Source organism: Ambystoma mexicanum, chromosome 3q (genome assembly GCF_040938575.1).
Source record: "Ambystoma mexicanum isolate Mex_15411 chromosome 3q, UKY_AmexF1_1, whole genome shotgun sequence".
Taxonomy (NCBI): Eukaryota; Metazoa; Chordata; class Amphibia; order Caudata; family Ambystomatidae; genus Ambystoma; species Ambystoma mexicanum.
This window is the reverse complement of record NC_090926.1, coordinates 461,841,190-461,861,853: the sequence shown is the minus strand read 5'-3', so window position 1 is coordinate 461,861,853 and position 20,664 is coordinate 461,841,190. Positions and strand designations below refer to the sequence as shown.

The following is a 20,664-nucleotide window of genomic DNA, read 5'->3' as shown; positions in this document are numbered from 1 at the left end:
AATCCAGTAATTTTTCCTATCTTCCAATTGGAACTTTAAATTAGAATAGAACACCTGGTAATAAAATGTGATAAGAGCCCATTCAATTAAAATAAGATTTTAAGAAATACAATCAGATTAATAGTTTCCTTGTGGCTTTGTCATTAAGGCTAATGGATTTATCCGTGGAATTAAAAATGATTAAATAAAAGGGTCATTCGTTTAAAACCAGGTCCTTAAATACAAGAATACACAAAAACTAAAACTACTGCTAATAAGTCAAGAAAAATGTAGTTAAATATTAGTAAAGGATAAAACGGGACTCAAAATGGTTGTAGAGAGTTAAGAATACAATCATTTGAAGTGCTGAGCAAATCAAATTAGACGTCATTGTTTTAAAAAAAAAAATAGATAATTATAGATGGTTATTGTCTCGCACTTGTCTCTGGACATGATGTTGAGCCTGGTTTAAAAGATTAATTAAATTGTGTTTCTTCAGTAGATTCAGAGATGAAAGGAATCGAACTGTCGCAATGTTCAATGAAACACTCGATGCGTTGAGTATATGGACCCACATTTTTTCTTTATACGGTTTACATTTTCCAAGATACTTAAAGAAGGCTAATTTTCGTTGTTCAGTCAGGGAGGAGCATTCTTTTATAAGGCGTTGAATGGTTTCTTGATGTTGTTTCACCTTGCAGAGTCTGCATGAAGTGTCCATCATAGGGCTCTTAGCAAACATCACTAATCTTGTTTTCATGTGCCATAGATTCAGCCTAAGGCAAAGGAGAGCACGGCATAGCATACGTTTGATCTGGAAATTTAACTAGGTATGATGGTTATTGGTGCATTGGCTTGAATAGAAAGCTCCCGCCTTGAAACTGGTATACATGTTGCAGGCTTCCCATATAAGCCTCTAGTCCCATAGGCGTATATTCAACTTAGCTTTATCAGACGACTTTAATAATAATTTGGTTGTGATGTCAGCTTTCAGAAGGAGAGATTGACATCGTTTTCCCCAGACTTGGAGGGGACCATGTAGCTTGGATGACAACTGCTTTTAATGTTGGAAACAAATTGTTTTCATTCAGCGCATCGGAAAGGCATTTTTTTGGGTGCAGCCAGGGTCTGTCACGATACAATAGCTGATGGAGAGATGAGGCCCAACTCCTATCTAATAATAAGGATTGGCATGCTAGAAGGGAGAGATAAAGTAGTCTTCAGAACGCTCCTTCGAGCATATCCCATCTGGGTGAATTGGCCGGAAATTTCGATGGTGCTCCATAAGTAACTATCAGTATCACTTTCTGCTTGTAGTAAGTTATGGCTGGCATATACGAGAATTTCCCATTTTTTTTTTTTTTGCTGGAGAGCTTTAGCTTGAGTTGTGAGGAGTTTCATTCTGTTTTTAAGCTCTATTTTATACGGGAGAGGCTTGAGTATTCATATTTACTCCAAGGTATTTGTATTGAGATGTTTGCATTGGAGAGTGTCCAGTTAAATTTATATCCACCCTTTCGCAAGTGATGATGAAAAATCAGAATGTTAGATTTGGGTGTATTTATAATTAGATGGTTAGTACTTGCATAGTTCCGTAGAGATGTTAATTTTCTCTGAAGGCCTGTTGGAGTTATGTCAACGATGACCAAATCATCAGCATTGAGAAGCCACCCCATCTTGGGAATTTCGCATTTAAAAGCTTTGTCCATAAGAGTTCATGGGAGACTGAGTCAAACGCTTGTTTAAAATCAATCTGCGCAATAAAAGCAGGTTGCTTATTATTGATAGCTTGTTTTTTGATTGTAGAGAGTATCATTACATTTAAAACCGATCCTACACCCTTAATAAAAACTGATTGGTGTGAGTTGAGAAGGATGTTAGGTTTCAACCATTTCATGAGTTCACTTAAAATCAGCCTGACAAAGCTTTTTCCTGGTACGGAGGGCTATGGGCCTATAGTTAGCACCTTTGACTACCTGGGAGTGAAGAGGTGGGATCGTTCATGAATCTGCCATATGACCGCTTGCACATATCTAGGGGCCTGTCGTTGAGTTAATGATGGCGCTGGGGGTGAGAAAGAGATCATTGTCTTGATCAAGTAGAACCAGGGTTATGCATGTTTGATGGTGCTGTCAGATAAAGTAGATGTCAATTGCAGTAGATAACAGCATGGGAGAGCGGGGCAAATGAAACTGCGGGTGCAACGTGAGTTTAAGTAGTTGTGGGATTCGAGCTTTTGAGGAAGTGCTAGGTCGTCTTTAGGACCTAGGAAGTTGCTGATGCCCGAGTTGTGGGAGTGAGGGGGTAGTTGTGTATGCGCACAGAGGTTGGAGTTCAGTTTGCCAGTCGGCTTGTAACTAATTAATCCGCTGAGCCCACGTTGGTTGAGGCATGCCGGAGGTAAGGCGATACATCGCCTTTGGATTGAAGGGCAGAGGGGGAAACCAAGTCAAAAGGAAGCAGACAAACAGGGGTAAGAAGTGAGTCAACGTTGGGGGGGGGGGGGGCTATGATAAGGCAATAAGAGTGAGGATTGCTGTCCGCTGTCGTCATTCAGCAGTCTGAGGGCACTCAGACTGGTGCGCGCGCTCGCCAGGATTTATGGAAATCACGTGACTAGGAGGCGAGGCTACATAAATGAAAATGAGGGGGAAATTAGTGTTTTAAACACAGCAAATAAATAAAAATAAATTCAAAGTGGGTATATTATATACCCTCGGAGTGTTCCAAGGTGAAGAGTAATGCTCAAACGTTACAAAGTTCAGTCTGCAAGCAATTTGAAATCCAAGGCGTGGTGCAGAGTAGCGACAGGAGGACCAGCAGGACAGCACTCTTGAGTTGGTTATATTATAGATAATTTGCCTCTGGGCCAACCTGCAGACATTAAGATGGATATACTGATGATCAGAACAAGACCGTGAGCAGCCATGAAATCAGTATAGATGATCACAAGTTCCTTAAGGTCTCTCTGGCCTCAAAACAATAGAAATGTGTCATCAAAGTAAGCCAGTACACAGATGTTCCTGCCAGCAATTTTTGTTGTATCCTTAGCTAACTTGTTTAACTCTTTAGGTAGAGAGTTAACGTTCAGGTTGAAAAAAAGCTGGCCAGCACACCCACCTGTCTGACCCCACTGAATAAACGGAATGGTGAAGAGACATCCACTGGTCGTCCAATCACACCCGTGCGGATAGATTGCTGTGCAATGGAGTCAGCATATTTAGTAATTGGCAAAACAAGCAGGTAAAGTGTAGAGTTTTTACTGATTTGAAGCAATGAAAGGCTGCATTCAAATCCCGAACCCTCAGATACATTGGACTTTTATGTCCTAGATGTTTGTCTTGGATTAATCTGGGGTTTGGGGCATTGCTCAATGGTCTCCACGCCTTCTGTAAATCTGTTATTTTTCCACAGCAATATTATTGGTTCTAACCCAATCCTTGATTCGGTTAAATAACCCTGCATTTTGGTGAAAGTTGATTAGTGAAATTGGTGATTGCATTTTGGGTTTGATCTCGCCCATAAAGAATGGGACAATAATGGACTTCCGACCAACTGTTTTGGAAAATTATTTGTGTTAATTGCATTGTAAATGTTAGTAAATACTGGGAATAGAATTATTATATCAAAATATGTCAAGCGGACTTGTAGCCGGGCCTGGGGTTTTGTTTTCCCATTCGGTGGCATGAAGAGATCAGTCGGTATCTCATCTAGATTGAATTCAATAGATAATGCTCTCTTGGTGTCAATTCGTGCAAATCACATAGCAATCATACTGAAGTTGAATTAGTAGGTTGCACTGAGGTATTACACTGCTGGTTAAGTGGTGTACCCCGACTGGCGATATTACTACCATGGCTTTGAATGGGCCCTAGGCAGCTGGACCGAAATCTCTAGAATTAGGTTTTTGTTTTTCTCACAAGCTGCAACGTCTAGGTTTCGCCAGGCTTCTTGCTTCCATTCTTTTTTTAACTTTGGTAGTGCCATTTTATAATTCTGTGTTGCCCTAACCACTTAAGTTAATTATGCATGGATCCTTTAGTATTTTTAGGGGCAAGGTTTTCATACTCCTACAGTCTTTATTGTACCGACTAGGATAATGCTTCGATTTGAATTAATTCAGGGCTACAACGTTCAAAACATTCTTGCTGTTGCTGGATTTTATCATGGGCATCCAAGATCGAAGTATAAGTGAAGGATGTAGCAAGACAAAGTTCTATTGCAGATAGAGTACCAGTAATCAACTTATCTTAAGTGGTTTATTTTTCTACATTGACCAGCATACGCAGCTTCAGTATGCTACAACGCAGCGTTGACCTCTCTATGGGACTCCTTCATTACTCCTAAGGGAGATTTGATTGAATTTGTGGGGTTTGATCATTCTTGGGATGTTGCATCACAGAGAGGTTGAGCAGATGTCAATCGCACATGAATCAAAAAATAATCAATTGCAAAGCCACATGTGCTATTCCTGAAATTGGGCTGACCCGGATTGTCTGACCCAAAGCCTCCCATTAACAGACGGAAAGCTTGAGTAAGCTAAAAGTAGCTTGCCGCTCCAGTTGGTGCACCAACCCTGCTGCATGCTCTGTCTTAAGTTGACATCACACCCAAATATAAGAAAAGCTTTGTTACTGCAGTAGGAAGCCCGTGATTCATAAGACCAATCGTATCCACAATGCACTCGATATTTGGGCTGAAGCTCTAGCTGTAGAAATGTATTTGAGGAATAGCCGGCCACTTGGATTACTCTGCAAAGAACCACTGAGTGTGGTCCCAGAAGAAACCTACAAACAGCAGCTATCCTAGTGCTTGTCTGCAACATAGGTGGCCAGGCCCCCTTACTTAGTATACGTTTCCATACATAATTTGCTCTTAAAATGTGCACGTGCCATGTATAGAAAAAGGTTGCCTGTCCCTGGTGGATTTCAGGCATGTACAGATGCTAGAAAGAAAGCTTTACGCAATATGAGCAAATGTACATTTTAGCGGCCACCATGCTGGAATTTTATTTTATTGTGCGTTCTAGTTCATAAACTGAACTTTACACACATGTCACAGAATACACATCAGAAAAATACATGGACATACACAATATCCTACAGATGACTAAAATTCATTGTATAGGCTTCAGTACAAATTAAATAACTAAAATCACTTAGTCGAGCAACCAAAGTAAAATAAATTTCATTCATATTCAAAATCCTGATCCACAAGTCGCCATCCCAAATATTAATAAAAGGAGCTATTTTATTGTTCTGAATCAAATTCAAATCTTGGCACTTTATGCATAGATGTTTTATCGATTCGTCTTCCTGTAGACGGTGGCCGCAGTTTCTTGCACCCTTCTCAATATTCCTCCTGATTCGCAGCACTTTCATTGTGTGTAACAAATTCAATTTGAGCCTCGCCACTTTCAATTGGAACTCTCAACTGTTGTTGCCACCGTTGTTTCGTTAGGTATGGAGCCACAACATTGAAGTTTTTATCGACCAAGTAAAGTAGTCATTAAAACGACTATATCCCAACACTGCTGACTTATAATCCACGAAAACCTGTACAATTTCCATTTCACCTTGTCTGGATTACTGCAGTTCCTCACCTGATTATTCTATTCTCAACAGAAGATTATATGTCATAACTCCGTTATCGAGAACCCTACAAGAGCCTGTACCCAACATTGTTAGGTATACATAAAAGAGGCAGAAGGGGGACAGGAAATGTTTGCATGCAATTGCAAAACCCCCCAATCAATGTGGTTTTGTATGACAATAACCCAAATTCATACCCAACACCCACAAATGGTACTGAATTTGGTAGGCGCAAAACCCTGCTCCACATTTTATCCTCCAGCGTCTGCCAGGGGATGATTATGTCGTCTCTCGCTGGCAAAGATCAACGCTGGCAGAGTTTTTTTTTTTTTAATTCTTTTTTTGTCGATGAAATGTAATCCATGGAAGAGCCGAATATATCTGCCAAAATTAAAATCAAATTGGACAAAACTACAGGAGCCATACATTGTACCTCCAAATCTCCATACAGCGCATAAATCCCCCTACTTGCATAGAGAAAATTCCCCAAGTATTTGTTTTACTGTTTCCAGATATTTACCATTCAATGACCACCTGAATTTCTTCCATTTGGATTTTAAGGGATTCAATACCAAGATTTTAGATTTGCTGGTATTAATGGACAGATCCAACATGTCTAAAAAGGCACTAATACAATTCAGGGCCCTCTGAAGGCCTATTTGGGGTCATGTCGCAGATGACTGCATAGTTCAGGTAGTGCAACTTCATTGCACCCTATAGCAGTGGATTTCTCCTTGCCCATTTCAAACAATTGGCCAGATCTATTATATAGAAATTAAATGAGAATGACGTGAGGACACACCCCTGTCGTAACCCCCGGTTGGTGTCTTATCACCTTGTGCAAAAGCACCCAAACTCTAATCTGACCTTTATTTAAATGTCCCTATGTAAGGCTTCCAAAATACTGATAAAGGGGAGGGGACATTCGTTCACATCAGTTTTTTATCCACAGAGCTGCACGATGGACATGGTCAAAAGCTTTGCTCATATCCAGGAAGGCCAGATAAACTTGCCTCCTTTTGTTCTTTGCCTGCTTTGCCAGTAAGGATAATACAAAGCTTTTTAACACAGTTCCCACCCCCTTCTTAAAGCCAGCCTGGTGCAAATCCAGGAAATTTGACTTTCATGCCCCCAATTGAAGCTCTTCTAGAATTAGGCTAGCAAAGAGTTTAGCTGAGGCATACAAGAGTGAGAGAGGCCTATACCGCAATGGCGATAAATCAGTACTTGTATAGTGTTACCCCACGACTCTGGCAGTTCCAAGTAGAATTGTTTCCAAATCTTAACATAAGATGGGCCCACAAAGGGATGTCTGATTTTTAATGTTCAGTTAAACCATCAGATCATAAGATTTCTTTTTACTGCGCCTAATTAAAAGAACTATGTTGTCCCGGTCCCAAGAAAAAGCGCCCATCCAGTTTTGACAGGTATAGCACTTTTGAGGATACACTCATCAGGCTGGAAATGCAAATTGAAAGGACAAGCGAACTAGGTTTTTCAAATGGACGTGCTTACATTCACTTTTTTGGCAATATTAGCAGTCTGTTCTGCTGAACCTCAGACTGAGTTACTGAATAGTAGGCGACGGGTAGTGGACAACCAGTCTTCAGAACAGTACCACCTAATCCTAGCACAGCTACTGGTGTCACTCAGAAGAAGAAAAAACCTCATGTGAGCCTTCTTTGACCATTTCCATTTCATCCTCTGTGTGACATGATTTCGGATTATTATTATTATTATTTTCTTTTTTAGCAAACTCAGCATTCTATAAGAGTCCCCTCACAACAAATGCATACGCTCCTAATTGTTTTAATTTAAACCAGTCCTTGGCAATGGTGTGACTTCCATAACATTCATTCTTTACGTTTCTTCTGTTGGGTCCCCACTTTCCATGGTACATTTTAATCTTGACTATTTTGTGTCTTCAGTATAGCAATTGCTCATCTATTTTCTGGGGGATTGTTTTGTGTTTATATAGGTCATTGAGTAGAGAGGAAGTGGGGGTGATGGGTGTTAGAAGAATGCTTTTTTGACTGCACTCTTTGTGTATTTGCCACTAAAACATTCTTGTAAAAATGTTTTTTTTTTTTTCTTGTAGATGTGCAATGTAAATATATCTTGGGGATTGCTGCCACCTCAGAATGTGATAAGTGCTGGATTTCCTTTCCCAGGATTTACAGGTGTTACCAAGCCAGGCAGCACGTCCCTTTCAGTAGACTTAAACAAGTTTATAGTAACTGGTGTGACGGGTCAGATATGTGAGGCGGACAACCTTTGTAAAGAGTTCAACTTGAGCAATGTTATTAAATAAAAAGGTTGGGTAAATGCCTCACTATGTGAAAAGAGATACAACGCTATGCACACCTAATGGTAACAATATTTGTGAATAGGTTTGAAATAAATCCTCAAATGGTTATGAAATAAATGTTTACAAATATTTTGAGGTGCGGGGGAGATGATCTCAACCTTTGCATCTGGGTTGGTACAATAACAAAACAAGAAGTGGATGTTCCCAAAGTGGGGAACTCTCGTCCCCTGCACACTGTCTTAAGATCTGTCAAAACAGACCAATAATTTTTTGACCATATGGTGTCTAATATACAAAACACCATATGTAGTTAATGCTCTTCAAATGTATTTATATATTGTTCATTAACAATAATTGAAATGGAATTCTTTCATAAATAAAACCAAAACTTTCATGATTAACACAAGAGCTTCAATTTAATTCATCATTTGATGGCTCAACACGTTTCGAGTATTCACTCTTCATCAGGGGCAAAATTCACAATTTTCAAAGTTTCTACAAAAGCAAAAACAAATTATGGAATAAAGTATTCATGAGTAATATTATAAAACTTAAACAAATCTACTGTGCAACAACAGTTTGTGGCAATCAAAACAATATACATCTTCAATACTTGATATGGGTAACCTTTATGTAGTACTTCAATATTGACATCAACATTGTTATCAACCTAATGATGTACATTTTAGATTGCATTCGTGAATTCGACACTCCAATCGGTCCAGAAGACTAAGGACTATTTATTTGAACCAAAACTGTAGATAAGTGTATGATTAAAAGATGTGAAGAGAAATTAAATGAATTCTGCTGACCTTGTGTTTAGGTTGTATTTTTCAAACTGGAATAGAACGTTTTCTTAAAAAGGATGTAAAAACATCCCGCATCATATGTGGGAGGCGCTATCTCCCAGGGAATACAGGAAACTACCTGTAAAAATAGTCATCAGGGATATTAAGGGTTGAATACGCACAATTAACAAAAAGAAATGTATGTTAAAAAGATGATGCTAACCTTATTAGGTGTTTGTCACATGATGACACTCCAGCCTCCGCAGTAGTTTTCAAAAGGAATGTATATGAAGCCCGTACTCTATTTCTATGAGTGATCAAGAAGACTCCACATCAGCGAATGTATGGGAGGGAAAAAGAGTATACAAAAAGTTCTTAGTCTCATTGTGTAATGGACCGGGTCTAAAGTAACCCAGAATATAAATCAATTCAAGACTTACTTATTTACACGAAAAAGAAGTCTCTCCGCACGACACGCAAAGATTCACAGGGGCAGGCGCCACCGCTGCTGGATGTAAAGATTTTAATCGTAGTCCACATAATGTAGCGTCATTAGGGTGACGATTGCGCGTCCTACGTCACACACGTCATAGCGTGATCCTGTCAACGGGAGCTGACGTCATCATGCACATGCGTCGTGCAAATGTATGGTAATTAGCATGATTAAGATGAAGGACACGACCACGTCAGAATAAGATGTGTCAGAAGTACATGAGCGTGATGACGGCTTAAGTTCTCATATAAGATTGTAAGGAGAAGTGGAACGCAAACAAATGCATTCCGAAACCGGTCAGCACTTGCATCAACTACTATCTGGTTTATGACTCTGCAGGGCTGTTATGGGCAATGCCTCTTGCCCTATGAGTTTACTCGCCTGCCCATCTACTTCAACAACAAGAACAGAAAAGTGCTTCCATGGCTACTTCATTATACTTCTTCAGCATCAAACTCTTTAAACCTATTATCGGGGAAACGAGAAACCATATTGGTGCTCTACAAGACTTCTTGGCAGCTTTGCTCCTTTCCTTCTGGATAATCTACTCCAGAAGGGCCACCTTTCTTTCCCCTCTGTTCCAACAACCAAATTCTGATCACAAGGTCTCTCTATTTTACCATGGCTTTGGCAATGTTATGTTAATTTGGCATTTCTATAGCGCTCTATATATCATTGGTATGACCTCAAAGCGCTGGTAGGTTGAACGCCCTCGGGGGACCAAGAGTAGGGTGTTGAAGGGTGCTTGGGTGCACCAGTTAAGTGTGCAGCTGATGTAATTGCCTTATGCTAGCTGCATCCTAGCATTGGGTGTGATGATATTGATATCTGTTCAATGTGTGCAGTCTGGCAGGTGGACACCAAAGACTGGGTTCTGGCTGTGTTAGGCCCGTGGGACGCTTATGTGTGCAGCTAGGCCAGTTTGTCGTGGGATATAGCTGCGTTTTATTAGAATGATGAGGTGTTCATGGGATAATGTTCGTATGTGAACAGCTAGGCCGAATTGATCATTGTGATGGTGTAGAGTAGAGAGTAAGCATAATGATATATGATGGTTTATTTATACAGCGCCCACATATAATGTGTTTCAAAACACCCCACGACAAGGGAGGGGAACAAGGGAAAAGACAAAACACTCCTACAGGCCATGAACAACAAGAATGTGAAGATTAACCATCACGCTCGTCCTAACGACACCCCAGATGGTGCTAGTGCCAAGACACAGACAAGAAGGAAACGGGAACAGACCGGCGAATACCGCACTAGGCCTGAAGACACTGCAGACAGTGCTGGCGGGTGGGTGTGGGGGGAATAAAAAGTAAGGGGGGGGAGAGACAAACCATTTTAACCATCATACTAGGTCCAGGGACAATTCTGATAGAGCAAGTGCAGAGAAAAAGGTAAGGGAGGGGAGAGGGGTGAGGAGAGAGTGCAGAAAAACACAATGTTGTAAGGGAACAGAATGTAGGCGAAGATTCAGTGATGATGGGCACAGCATGATTCAGGGTCAACCTGAGTGCGGGATCCAGGGGAGGTCCAGCATGGGAGTGGAGGGGATGAAGCACCACGAGTCGATGTGTCCAAAAGTCAAATCCAAGCATTGGCAAAAGTCATTGATGGTGAACCCTTCGTGAATCAAGACAACCTCTGTAATGAATGGGAGGGGGAGGAGGCAGAAGAGATCAGGGAAAGTAGGGGGGCACAAGGGGGACGACACACCACCCAATCGGGGGACCAGAGTGTCTGGGGGGCACACAGCAACATCACGGGGACCAGAGGGGGCTGGGGGCACACAGCAACATCAAAGGGGTGGGAAGCATACCTGAAGCGGACAGGGAGCAGACAGAGGCCTTCGTTGTGGGCCTTGTTTGGATGGGCCGGCTCTAGCCTTCCGGTTGCGATGATTGACTTAAACAAGCCAGGAGCAGCCAAAGGAATTTGGAGCAGGCCAGGCAGGGAAGACGAGAAACAGAGGTCATGTTGGAAGGCTGGAGCATTGGTGCAAAGGCAGCAAGGATACTGGCAAGGATATATGAATAACAGTAAGGAGTGCGTTTGCGTGGAGTTATGATCTAAGGAGATCGATATTCTGCATTTCAGGCGTGCAGTTGCTTAATGGCGATTTATGCGCATATTCAGTGATGAAAATGTTGGGAATCTCATTGAGGATTAGACCTAGGGTTGCTAGGGTTCAATCGCTTCAGAAGGTCGTGGTTGGTATTAAGGAAAGAGAGACTTTTTTAGAGCTTTGCAGAACTTCATTTAGGCTTGGGTCTGTCGAATATGAGGGGGGAAGTGAGTTCCACAGAGTTTGGGCAAAGGTTGTGGAGATGGATCCTCCGATCATGACAGAGGTTGAAATCCGTAGAAGGAGGGCAGTGCTTGATCGTAGGGTGCGGGATGGGAGGTATGGTTTTATCTTTTCTTGTAGGTATAATGGGCCGGTCTTGTGCACTGCACAGTGAGTGATGCACAGGGTCTTGAAGGTAGCCCTTCGTCCGACTGGGAGCCAGTGGAGGGTTCGGAGAGCTGGAGAGATGTAGGATATCACTTGCAGATTTGTGTTTTGTAGCACATAGGCAGTACGATCTATAGTCATTAAACCTCTCAATAGCCCCTTCTTTCCTTGAGCACTTTTTGTTACACTGGTTTGTTATAAACTCTTGGCTTGACTAATTCTTATAAGCTTTTGGAACAATTACAGCTTTCCTGTGGGGTTTTTGGGCTTTCTACTCTCTCATGCGCTTATTTATACAGTCACTTGCTTTTAACTGGCATAACCATTGTTGGCTACGTACAGTTTGGTATTCAAAATCACTTGTATTGTGGCTCTCACTCATCCACGAGTGAAGTGGCCTGCTGTGAACACGCGAGCAGCATTGGAGCTCTCCGTAGTCGCTTACAAGCTATGAACTCACTGGGTAAGTCGCTCATGTACGCTCTACTTGGTGTTCGCAGGTCTTCAGGGCTTGTGGCTTCTTGCGGTCAGGTGGACGACCTCCACTGATCCCCCACTTCTTAAACCACCGACAACTGGAGCCTTCTTTGCTCCAGAGAGGGTCGGTGCAATCCAGTCACCTTGATCCTCACAAGAGGGAACACTTCACTTGCGGCTACTGCTTCCCGCTGCGCAAACTCTATGCACAACAAAATATTATCGGGCACGCATCTTGTCCTCGGGCTTCCCCCACCTCTGCATTAGGGAGAGTCACAGGCAAAGGTTCTCTCTAGACCCTCGACAACTTCTGGTGATTCTTTGGTCCTGGTTTCCTCAGGCCCTCCCTCTCAGCTGCAACCACGGCTTGTGTTGCTTCTTTCTCTTTCTCTTTCACAGTTCTGCTTGTGCCTCTCGCTCTCTGTCTGTGTGTCTCTCGCTCTCTGTCTGTGTGTCTCTCGCTCTCTGTCTGTGTGTCTCTCGCTCTCTGTCTGTGTGTCTCTCGCTCTCTGTTTCTCTCTAATGCCTACACTTGAGGGGGCTTTTTAATCCTCCAAGTCCTCTTCAGTTGTAGCTCATTTACACCAATTTCGAGATCACTCCCACAGTACTGTTCCTCTGTATCCCTCTTCCTCTTCCCAGTACTGAGGGAGTTATGGGACCTTAAGTCCTTGGCCAACAAAGTTCGTTTTTCCAACTTTCTGTGCTTTGCTAATTGGTTTTCTATTTTCGATAAACATTCTTTGGACAAACATTATATAATTAAGTTACCGTTTTGGCATGAAAAGAGGAACATAGTGTTTTTAAATGTTTGATTCTTATTTACAGACTTCTGTCCATTTCCTTCTTTTGAGTTCGGGAAATAGCTTCATGGGTTTGAGATTGGGTTTTATTCACCTGTATACCACAAGAGCCTTGTATGATTCTACCCCCATTTAGTTCCACAAATGGAACAGTTAAACTATTGTGGCAAAAAGCATTTTGGCATTTGTAATACTTCTTCCTTGGAGGGATAAATACTGTCGATTGCTCTCACCTCCCTGAACCTTTTCTCCTCCCTCAGAGCACCACCCCCAAGGTCAGGATCAGGAAGCATCTTCCTTTCCCTGGCCACCTGGGAGGAGACTTTAGGCAGGGATATGGCAGGGACATATACTTGATCACACTGGGTACCAAAATCTCTTTACAATGGCAAATGTTCAGCATGGAACCAGTCCTGCAACTAGTGCAGTGTATTGGTTTACATGCCTAGGCATGTCAAGAAATGCTTTTCAGTAGCAGGAGTTAAGATGATTATGCTTGACCAACCAAAAATAAAATTTAAATGTTTGTACCCCTTCTCAAGACTACACATTCTCATATCCATTAATTCAACCTGATCCATAAGGGTTCTACCCATGATGATGGTAGGAGGGCTTTTTCCATCATTGAAAGGAACTCTACATGCTTCCTCACATTTAACAGAACAGGGCTGAATATGTTAGGGTGCTGCACTGTGCATAGGTGGTCTAGTCATTGTGTACTCCTGTGCATGCACATTTTTGCTGTGTTCACTGTGGTATTTATTGTCACTTAATTATGTTCCTGTTAGATATAAACCTTTCACAATAAAACTGCTATACTGAATTATACACAATAATTTTTTTTTCCAAGACCAGAGTTGAAACTATTAGGCTTCAAAACTATAAGAAAACGTCTATCTACATGAAGATCAATTTGATAACTTTAACATTGGCAATTGTCGAATATGTCTGTTGGCCTGAATTTAACCGATGCCAAAATGAATCCAAAATTAGAAAATCAGGGCTTGAAGCATGAAGATGTACGCAACGGATTTCTAATGCCCCTAAACAGTGCCCCAACGTGTCCAAAAGATTCGTATTGTCCTTGGCGATTTTATAAAAAGGTTGAACAGGTATTCAAACTAGTAGACCCAGATCGAATATTATGTATTTCGTCTGTTAATAAAATCTTCAGTTGGCATCCAAGGAAAATGTCTGCTAGGTGGACAGCAACGTTAGCATAGGTCAGTAGGTAATTCACCCAATTTCATTGCTTGAAGAGTCGGGTTAGAGTATAGTTTATACTTAAGTAATCTATTGTGTTTTTTATTTTTTGTATCCAGGCCACCTCCCATGCATTCCGTTTAGCAATGCTAAAGTTACTGATGAGGAAATCTCTGATCTACTATTCTAACGGCATTCTATCACATTTTTCAGCTGTCATTAAGCATCTTATTGCTAAGCTCTAAACTGTTTAGAGCTTTATATATAGTGTTTTGAGTTGGGATCAAGATCTTTCTAAAGAGTACTAGCATATTCCACCAGTTGCGGGCAGATAGAGTTTATCCTCTAAATGATATCAGCTAGCCACAATTGGTACAGTTTGGCAGTGAAATGGCATGCCTGCATAAAATGCCTTCAAGAGTGGCAAGTTGTTTACAGTCAGACAAATGCCACATTTCTAGACAATTGGTGATAGGAATGACCTTTGCCTTATAAAATGTAAGAGCGGCGCGAAGGGAAAAAACACAATCTAAACAATAGTGTCCTAAATTGAGCTGCAAATAAGCTTTCTTTCCTTTAGGATAGAATAGAGCGAAAGTACATTAGGTTTGCTAAAAATCTGAAATGCCAAATATGTTCTTGTTAAGCTGCTCAATCCTTCTTCCTTGCAGTACCCAATGAAACTCAGTAGATTTCCTGGAGCTAGAGAAGGGAATGATCTTTGTATTTGGAATGTTAAGTACAAGCTCGTTCTCCTTTTTAAAACATTATTTAAAGACAACGTGGCACATTGTAAACCAGGAGTATAATCGAAGGTACATAAGATTGTCTTTGTACGCGAGTCTCTGAACTTCGTGGTATATGTTCGGCAATAGAGCAAACCAGTAACACATTGAATTTTCAAATAGATTTCCTTTCTGTTGTGAAGTAGAGGATTCTTTGTCAGGTGACTTTGTTTTGAATAAAAGGTATTTTTTGTGTGCATTCTGTGAACTAACCCTAGGAAAAACGCCTCAACTGTTATTTTCACACTTTTCACAGTCCTGTTTGAATGAATTACTCCATTTTTTGTGAGGGTGTGGAAGGAGGAGATTGACACATAGGTGGCATGATGTTTATTAAACAAATGATGTTTGGAGAAATACCTTTCTGACCCTAATGCTAAAAGGGGTTTCCCTACCTCAAAGCAATATTCTAATGAGTTTGGCAGGATCATCCAAATAAACAAGTTCACCATTGTGTCAAAAATTACTATTTCCAGCCCTGCCGCTTACAACTTGAATGTATACAGATGATTATCTTTAGTCTCAAAGTTCCGTTCTACTCACAAAAACAAAGTTCCAAAATGTTGGAACAAATAAACTCCAGAAGAGAAGGACAACCTTACTCCCAGGTTGTCATGCCCTCTGAATGTTCAATGGGGGAATTTTCATCTTGGTTTCACAGCTCACCTGGTACACTATCCTGCCAGGTATGAATAGTGTTTTGCTATCTCTTCATATCTGAGTGAGTCTTAGACTTTTCCTTCACTTTTTTGCTCTTTGCATTTTCTTAATGGATTACCACCGCTTTGTTGGTCACAGCCAACCTGGTATACTCTCCTGCCAGGTGCTGTGCATATGAAGATTGCTTTGGCTCTTTCTTCATGTGGGTGCAAGTCCCAGACTTGCCTTGGTTTTAAATGTGATCTTCTTAGTTTGCTTCTACTACTACTACTACTACTACTACTACTACTACTACTTTTATGGTCAGAGCCAACCTGGTGTACTCTCCTGCAGCGCAATGTGAGTATGAAGATTGGTGTCAAGGCTTTGACTCTGTGTGGGTCCCAAACTCACTTTTTATGATTCTAGATTTCTTGCCAACCGTCCCAGTCTCCCCACCCCTCTGCAGAGCTTACCAGTGCTTCTTAGTAGTTCACTGCTTCCACGGCTTACGGCAGCTCCGCGCCTCTGCCCATCTCTGCTTCCTAACACGCTCTAGGCTTCCCGACTGGATGAGTTCGGCCTTCTTCCTCTCGTAGAAGTCTGTCTGCAATGGATCTTCTAGGGACACTGTTAACCAGCGGGTAAGCGTCCCGCTCCAGGTGTCTGTCTCGTCTACAACTGTTGGCATTCGAATCTGCCGCTTCCTCCTGGGAGTGACTTTCTTTTGGCAGTCCTTCCCTTTTTATTAAAAGAAGGACGAAGGGAATCAGCCGTTCTATGGCATTTGGTCCGTGCACCTTGGTTCTGCGACACCGGTCATGTGGATCCATGCCTCTTCCCAGTAGTGAGGTCTTCATTTCTAACTAGGTTGTTGTTGCTATTCCTTGTCCTAATAGTATTCACTGTGTTGTTCCTTTTCCTTCACCCAGTATTTCTTGGGGAAGTTACATTGTCTACTCTGCAGACATACTTGAAAGTGTGTGGGGTTATGTCTTGTGCAGGGTAACTGGGTAAGGGAGGTTGGCGTCTAGGGGAATAATATTGCGTATCTCCCAAGTCTCATTTTTCGTCCCAATGGGGGGGATAGTGGGGGTCAGGATCCCCTCCTCGTGAGATCCACCCACGGAGTACTACCTCCAGAGTGACTATCGGGTAGCAAGCAGCCTCACCTCCCTGGCCTCATGGGAAGGGGCTTCCCCCATAGAAGCAGTGACGACATCCTGGGATTTGTCACATTTACTGCCCAAAAGAAATGACTATTGTATATTCATAGTGAAATTCTTACCTTCCAAAAAGACCTGCTTTGGGTTTGAACCCACCAGTGGATCTTGCCGTGCCTGTGCAGGGAGTTACTTATCTAGTAAATAGCTGCTGGATCCTCAATATCTGGTGACTCCGAACCAAAAGGTAAGAATTTCATAAAGAGTCTAGCACATGGATGAGGCACTATCAAGTGTGCTCCTTATAAGGCATTGTGGACCGCTTAAGTGTCACATCCAGCCCTGCTTACATTTCTCCAACCCGGTCAACAGCCACCATACTCGGTGTCGAAGTCTTCAAGACTCTGATGTGGCAACTATCACACTAGCCAAATTCCGGTTGTAGATTATGTTGTAAATTTAACAATCTAATAAAAGGCCTGATGTATGCTTGTCCCTGTATGTTTGCAGGATGCAGTAGCTTCCCTTGTTACTGCTAGAGGGAGCTGTTGCCTTAGTATATATAGTGGTCCTATTGTGTTAATGAAAGCCTGCACTTTGGCCCTTGTACAAGGCTCTTGCACTAGTTATGTACATAATCGTCCACTAGAGGGATTTCGTTCCTCTCAGTATGCCTGCGTCTGTAGTCCTCATTCAGTCCCACGCCCCCATGTTTGACTTGGAGGCTTTAAATGGCAGCTCATTTCATTTTATGAAACTGTCTTCTTGCTGCTGAGCATTACACATTTTAATTTGTAATGAGCTTGTTTGATCTAAATGTAAAAGAAAACCGGTCTGCCTCCTTAACGCACTCCTCCCTAGTCCCATGACCCTGAAGGAGGGGGGGTGAGGGGGGTCATGAATGAGGGAGATCATGCCTCCAAATATTTCGTGTCTGATTCACCAGATGTAATTTGATGATGTGCGGGTCTAGAAATTGCAGGTATTGTAAGAGCCTGATTTAAAATACTGCGAGTTTTGTTCCCATCTGTAAATTTAGGGTCCTTGCATGTTGATTTAAGTTGAGGGGACAGGTAAGCGAGGGAAGAGCCCAACCTGTTGCAGGCAAGCAGCATTTACCTGGGTGTCTGTGATTTGGCCCCTTCAGTTCAGTTCAAGGACCTGCTTTGCGTCCTGACTTTGTGTTCAACATGAGCCACGTTTGCAAAAGACTTTTGTAGGCAAGCAATATTGTTTTTTTCTAAGCGGCATTGGATGCCAGAATGAAATATTTTTTCCGCAACACGTGCTGTATGTATGTTCAACTTGTGGGCTGCTGTGACTTGTTGAAATCGGACCAGGCTGCCTTTGTTGGATTAATTTAGGTCAGGGGCAACAGACGTAACATCAGTTCTAGGTTTTGCAACAGATTCTTCCGTTGACATTTGAATTACCTTGCACGTTTTCTTGCACCTCAGTTTTCGTTCTTTTCATGGCAGATGTATTCAATAGTAATCAATTTTCAGAAATGATACCCAAATAATGTGTTCTTCCACTTTCAGACAAAGAACATGGACTTCCGAAGGAAGTGGGACAAGGATGAATATGAGAAGCTTGCTCAGAAAAGAATCACGGAAGAAAGAGAAAAGAAAGATGGTATGTGCCTTCGGCCACCCCCAATGAACCAGTGCTATCCAGTCAGAGTGCTTTCACACCAGCTTGTGTGTGTGTGGGGGGGGGGGGGAACGGGGGGGACTAGGAAAACTGTCTATTAGCACATGGATGCCGTTATTGACTTCCTCTTAGCGAATCGGCATGAAGTCAATAACTATTGGTATTGACAGCAATCCAGACTACGACTTTAGAAGCAGCAGGGGAAACGGAAATCATTTCTCTGCATTCACAAAAATCGGTGCAATTATACAGCAATGTTTTTCAACAATGCACCCATACCCCTAATTTGACCCCCGCCTTCCAAGAGAAAGCTAAAAGTTGACCATTGCTTTCACTTCTGTAAAGAAAAAACGCCCACTTTAATATTGCCCCTAATGCCTGTTCATTCTAAAACGTTTCAAGCTCAGGCAGATTTACCATTTTTTAAAATACTTTAATCACAAAGACAACCTAGTCCTTTAACTTTACAAAATGAAACTCCATTTTAATTTACAAACCCTTTTTGTGCACTGTAGTTAATAGTACAGTAAAATGTGTTACTTCACCACCGCAGTTCGAGACGTTATTTATAAGTAAGTATCTTCTAATTACTCAATAAGCCCCGAGCAGGGGAGGCATTGGCGCTTCAGGTAATGGCCTGAGGCCCATAGTTACAGGACAGAGCGAAGCAATGGCCTTAATGCAGGCCCCGGGTCATTACCTATAGCAGTAACGCCCCACCCCCATGCAACAGACGTATTGCTATTAGTACCCCGGCCATTCAGACCGGGGTACTAATACTATTTTTTGCAGTTGCGAGAGGCCGTTGGCGTTTCTTAACTGACAAAAATAAGAAATAAATGGCTGCCATGGAACACTTTCCATGGTGGCCATTTGGAAGGAACCAGAGGGACGCAGCAGCGAAGGGAGCCTTGTCAGGCAGGTAAGTACCCGTCGAGGGCCAATCAGTTAATTTATAACTATCTGATTGTCCCTTGCCGGGTACTTATAGCCTTAGTTCTCTGGAGGAATCATTATTGCGTGGAATAATGATCCGTCCCCAATTTATGGCACTCTGCTTTGCCACAGACAGTAACTTGGGGATGAGGTCATCATCCTCTGGTAATTCTTTCCCCCCTGCTCCTTTCCGCTATAAGGCTACAGTAAGTTATTGTTGAACTGCACCAAAACACAGTAAAAAACTAAATAGGAGCGAAGGGTACACAACACACTGGGAAGTTTCACAAAATTGCTGACATAAAAAATATTCTTCTGTGATTCAGACTTGTTCATCGATAGTTCCCTTGAGGTCCACTTAATCCTGCTTTCCATAGGCAGGTGCCATCCTTTTTGTCTAACATTTTGTAGCATCATTTAAGCATTTGGTGGACCTCAGTCTATGGATTTTGGCTTTACTGTCTCTTTCCAAATGACCACCTTCTACAATAGAAAAAGTTAGAACCATGCTCATTTTATACCCCGCAAACTATAAATGCATTTCATTTTGAACTGAAGTTTGCATATAATATATTTATGTAGAATTGATGGGTGCAGACTTACTGAAACAGTGGAAAAATGTTCATTGGTCTACTTCTCCTTGTATGTTTTTACTTTATTTTTGGTATAAGAAAAGGATGGCCCTACATAAGTGGGAAAACACTACACAATAACATGTCGATTTTCTTTTTAATGTACTTAATCACGCAAGATTATCACATTTCAGATTGAGGTTACATTAATCTATTTTGTGTTATTACAGATGCTGCGTTTCACGTATAACTGGATTTATTATTTATGTATTTTTTTTTAAATCCTCTTAACGCACATACTTGTATAACTAGGCATTTGGTGGCTATGTAGAGACGAGTAGGCAGACTTGAGCACTCTGTCTTTGGAAAGGGTCACTTCTTATGTTGATTTTATATCACGCACTGCTACGATTTGTATGGTCTCCGGGCGCTCGCATCGCTCTGAACGAAAAGTGGTTGGTGAGAGAAAAATAGATGGGGATGGAGGTTGTGCTCCTCTGTAGATGCATGCAGAACCAGGCACCTGTGCATGTGAGTTTTCTAGATGTGCTTTATGTCCGGAAGGGTGGCGTCCAGTGGTCTGGAGGTGGTGGGTTTGTAGTATGATTAGAGAGGGGGTTGTGGTTTGCATGTTTTTGGTGGGTTGTTTCATTAGCCCTCTGGACGTGTGTAGTACGTGACAGTTATGGGGATGTGGAAAAGAGAAGGAGTGGTTAGTTGGCTTCTGGTGATCTCTGGGTGTTTGTTGGTTCTTAATTCTGTATTGTCCCTTGTTTGCTTTGGTCCGGGTGTATCGTTTGTAGAAGCGCACGTCTA

General features: G+C 41.9%; 1 protein-coding gene across 1 annotated transcript in view; it reads left to right on the top strand.

Annotated features, from left to right (window-relative positions):
• ZMAT2 (zinc finger matrin-type 2) overlaps positions 1 to 20,664 on the top strand; it is a 204,485-nt gene that overhangs the window by 53,044 nt on the left and 130,777 nt on the right. Inside the window, exon 2 of the mRNA XM_069654212.1 lies at positions 18,229 to 18,322. Coding sequence (XP_069510313.1) covers positions 18,229 to 18,322 — 94 coding nt within the window. The remainder of the gene's footprint in view (positions 1 to 18,228; positions 18,323 to 20,664) is intronic.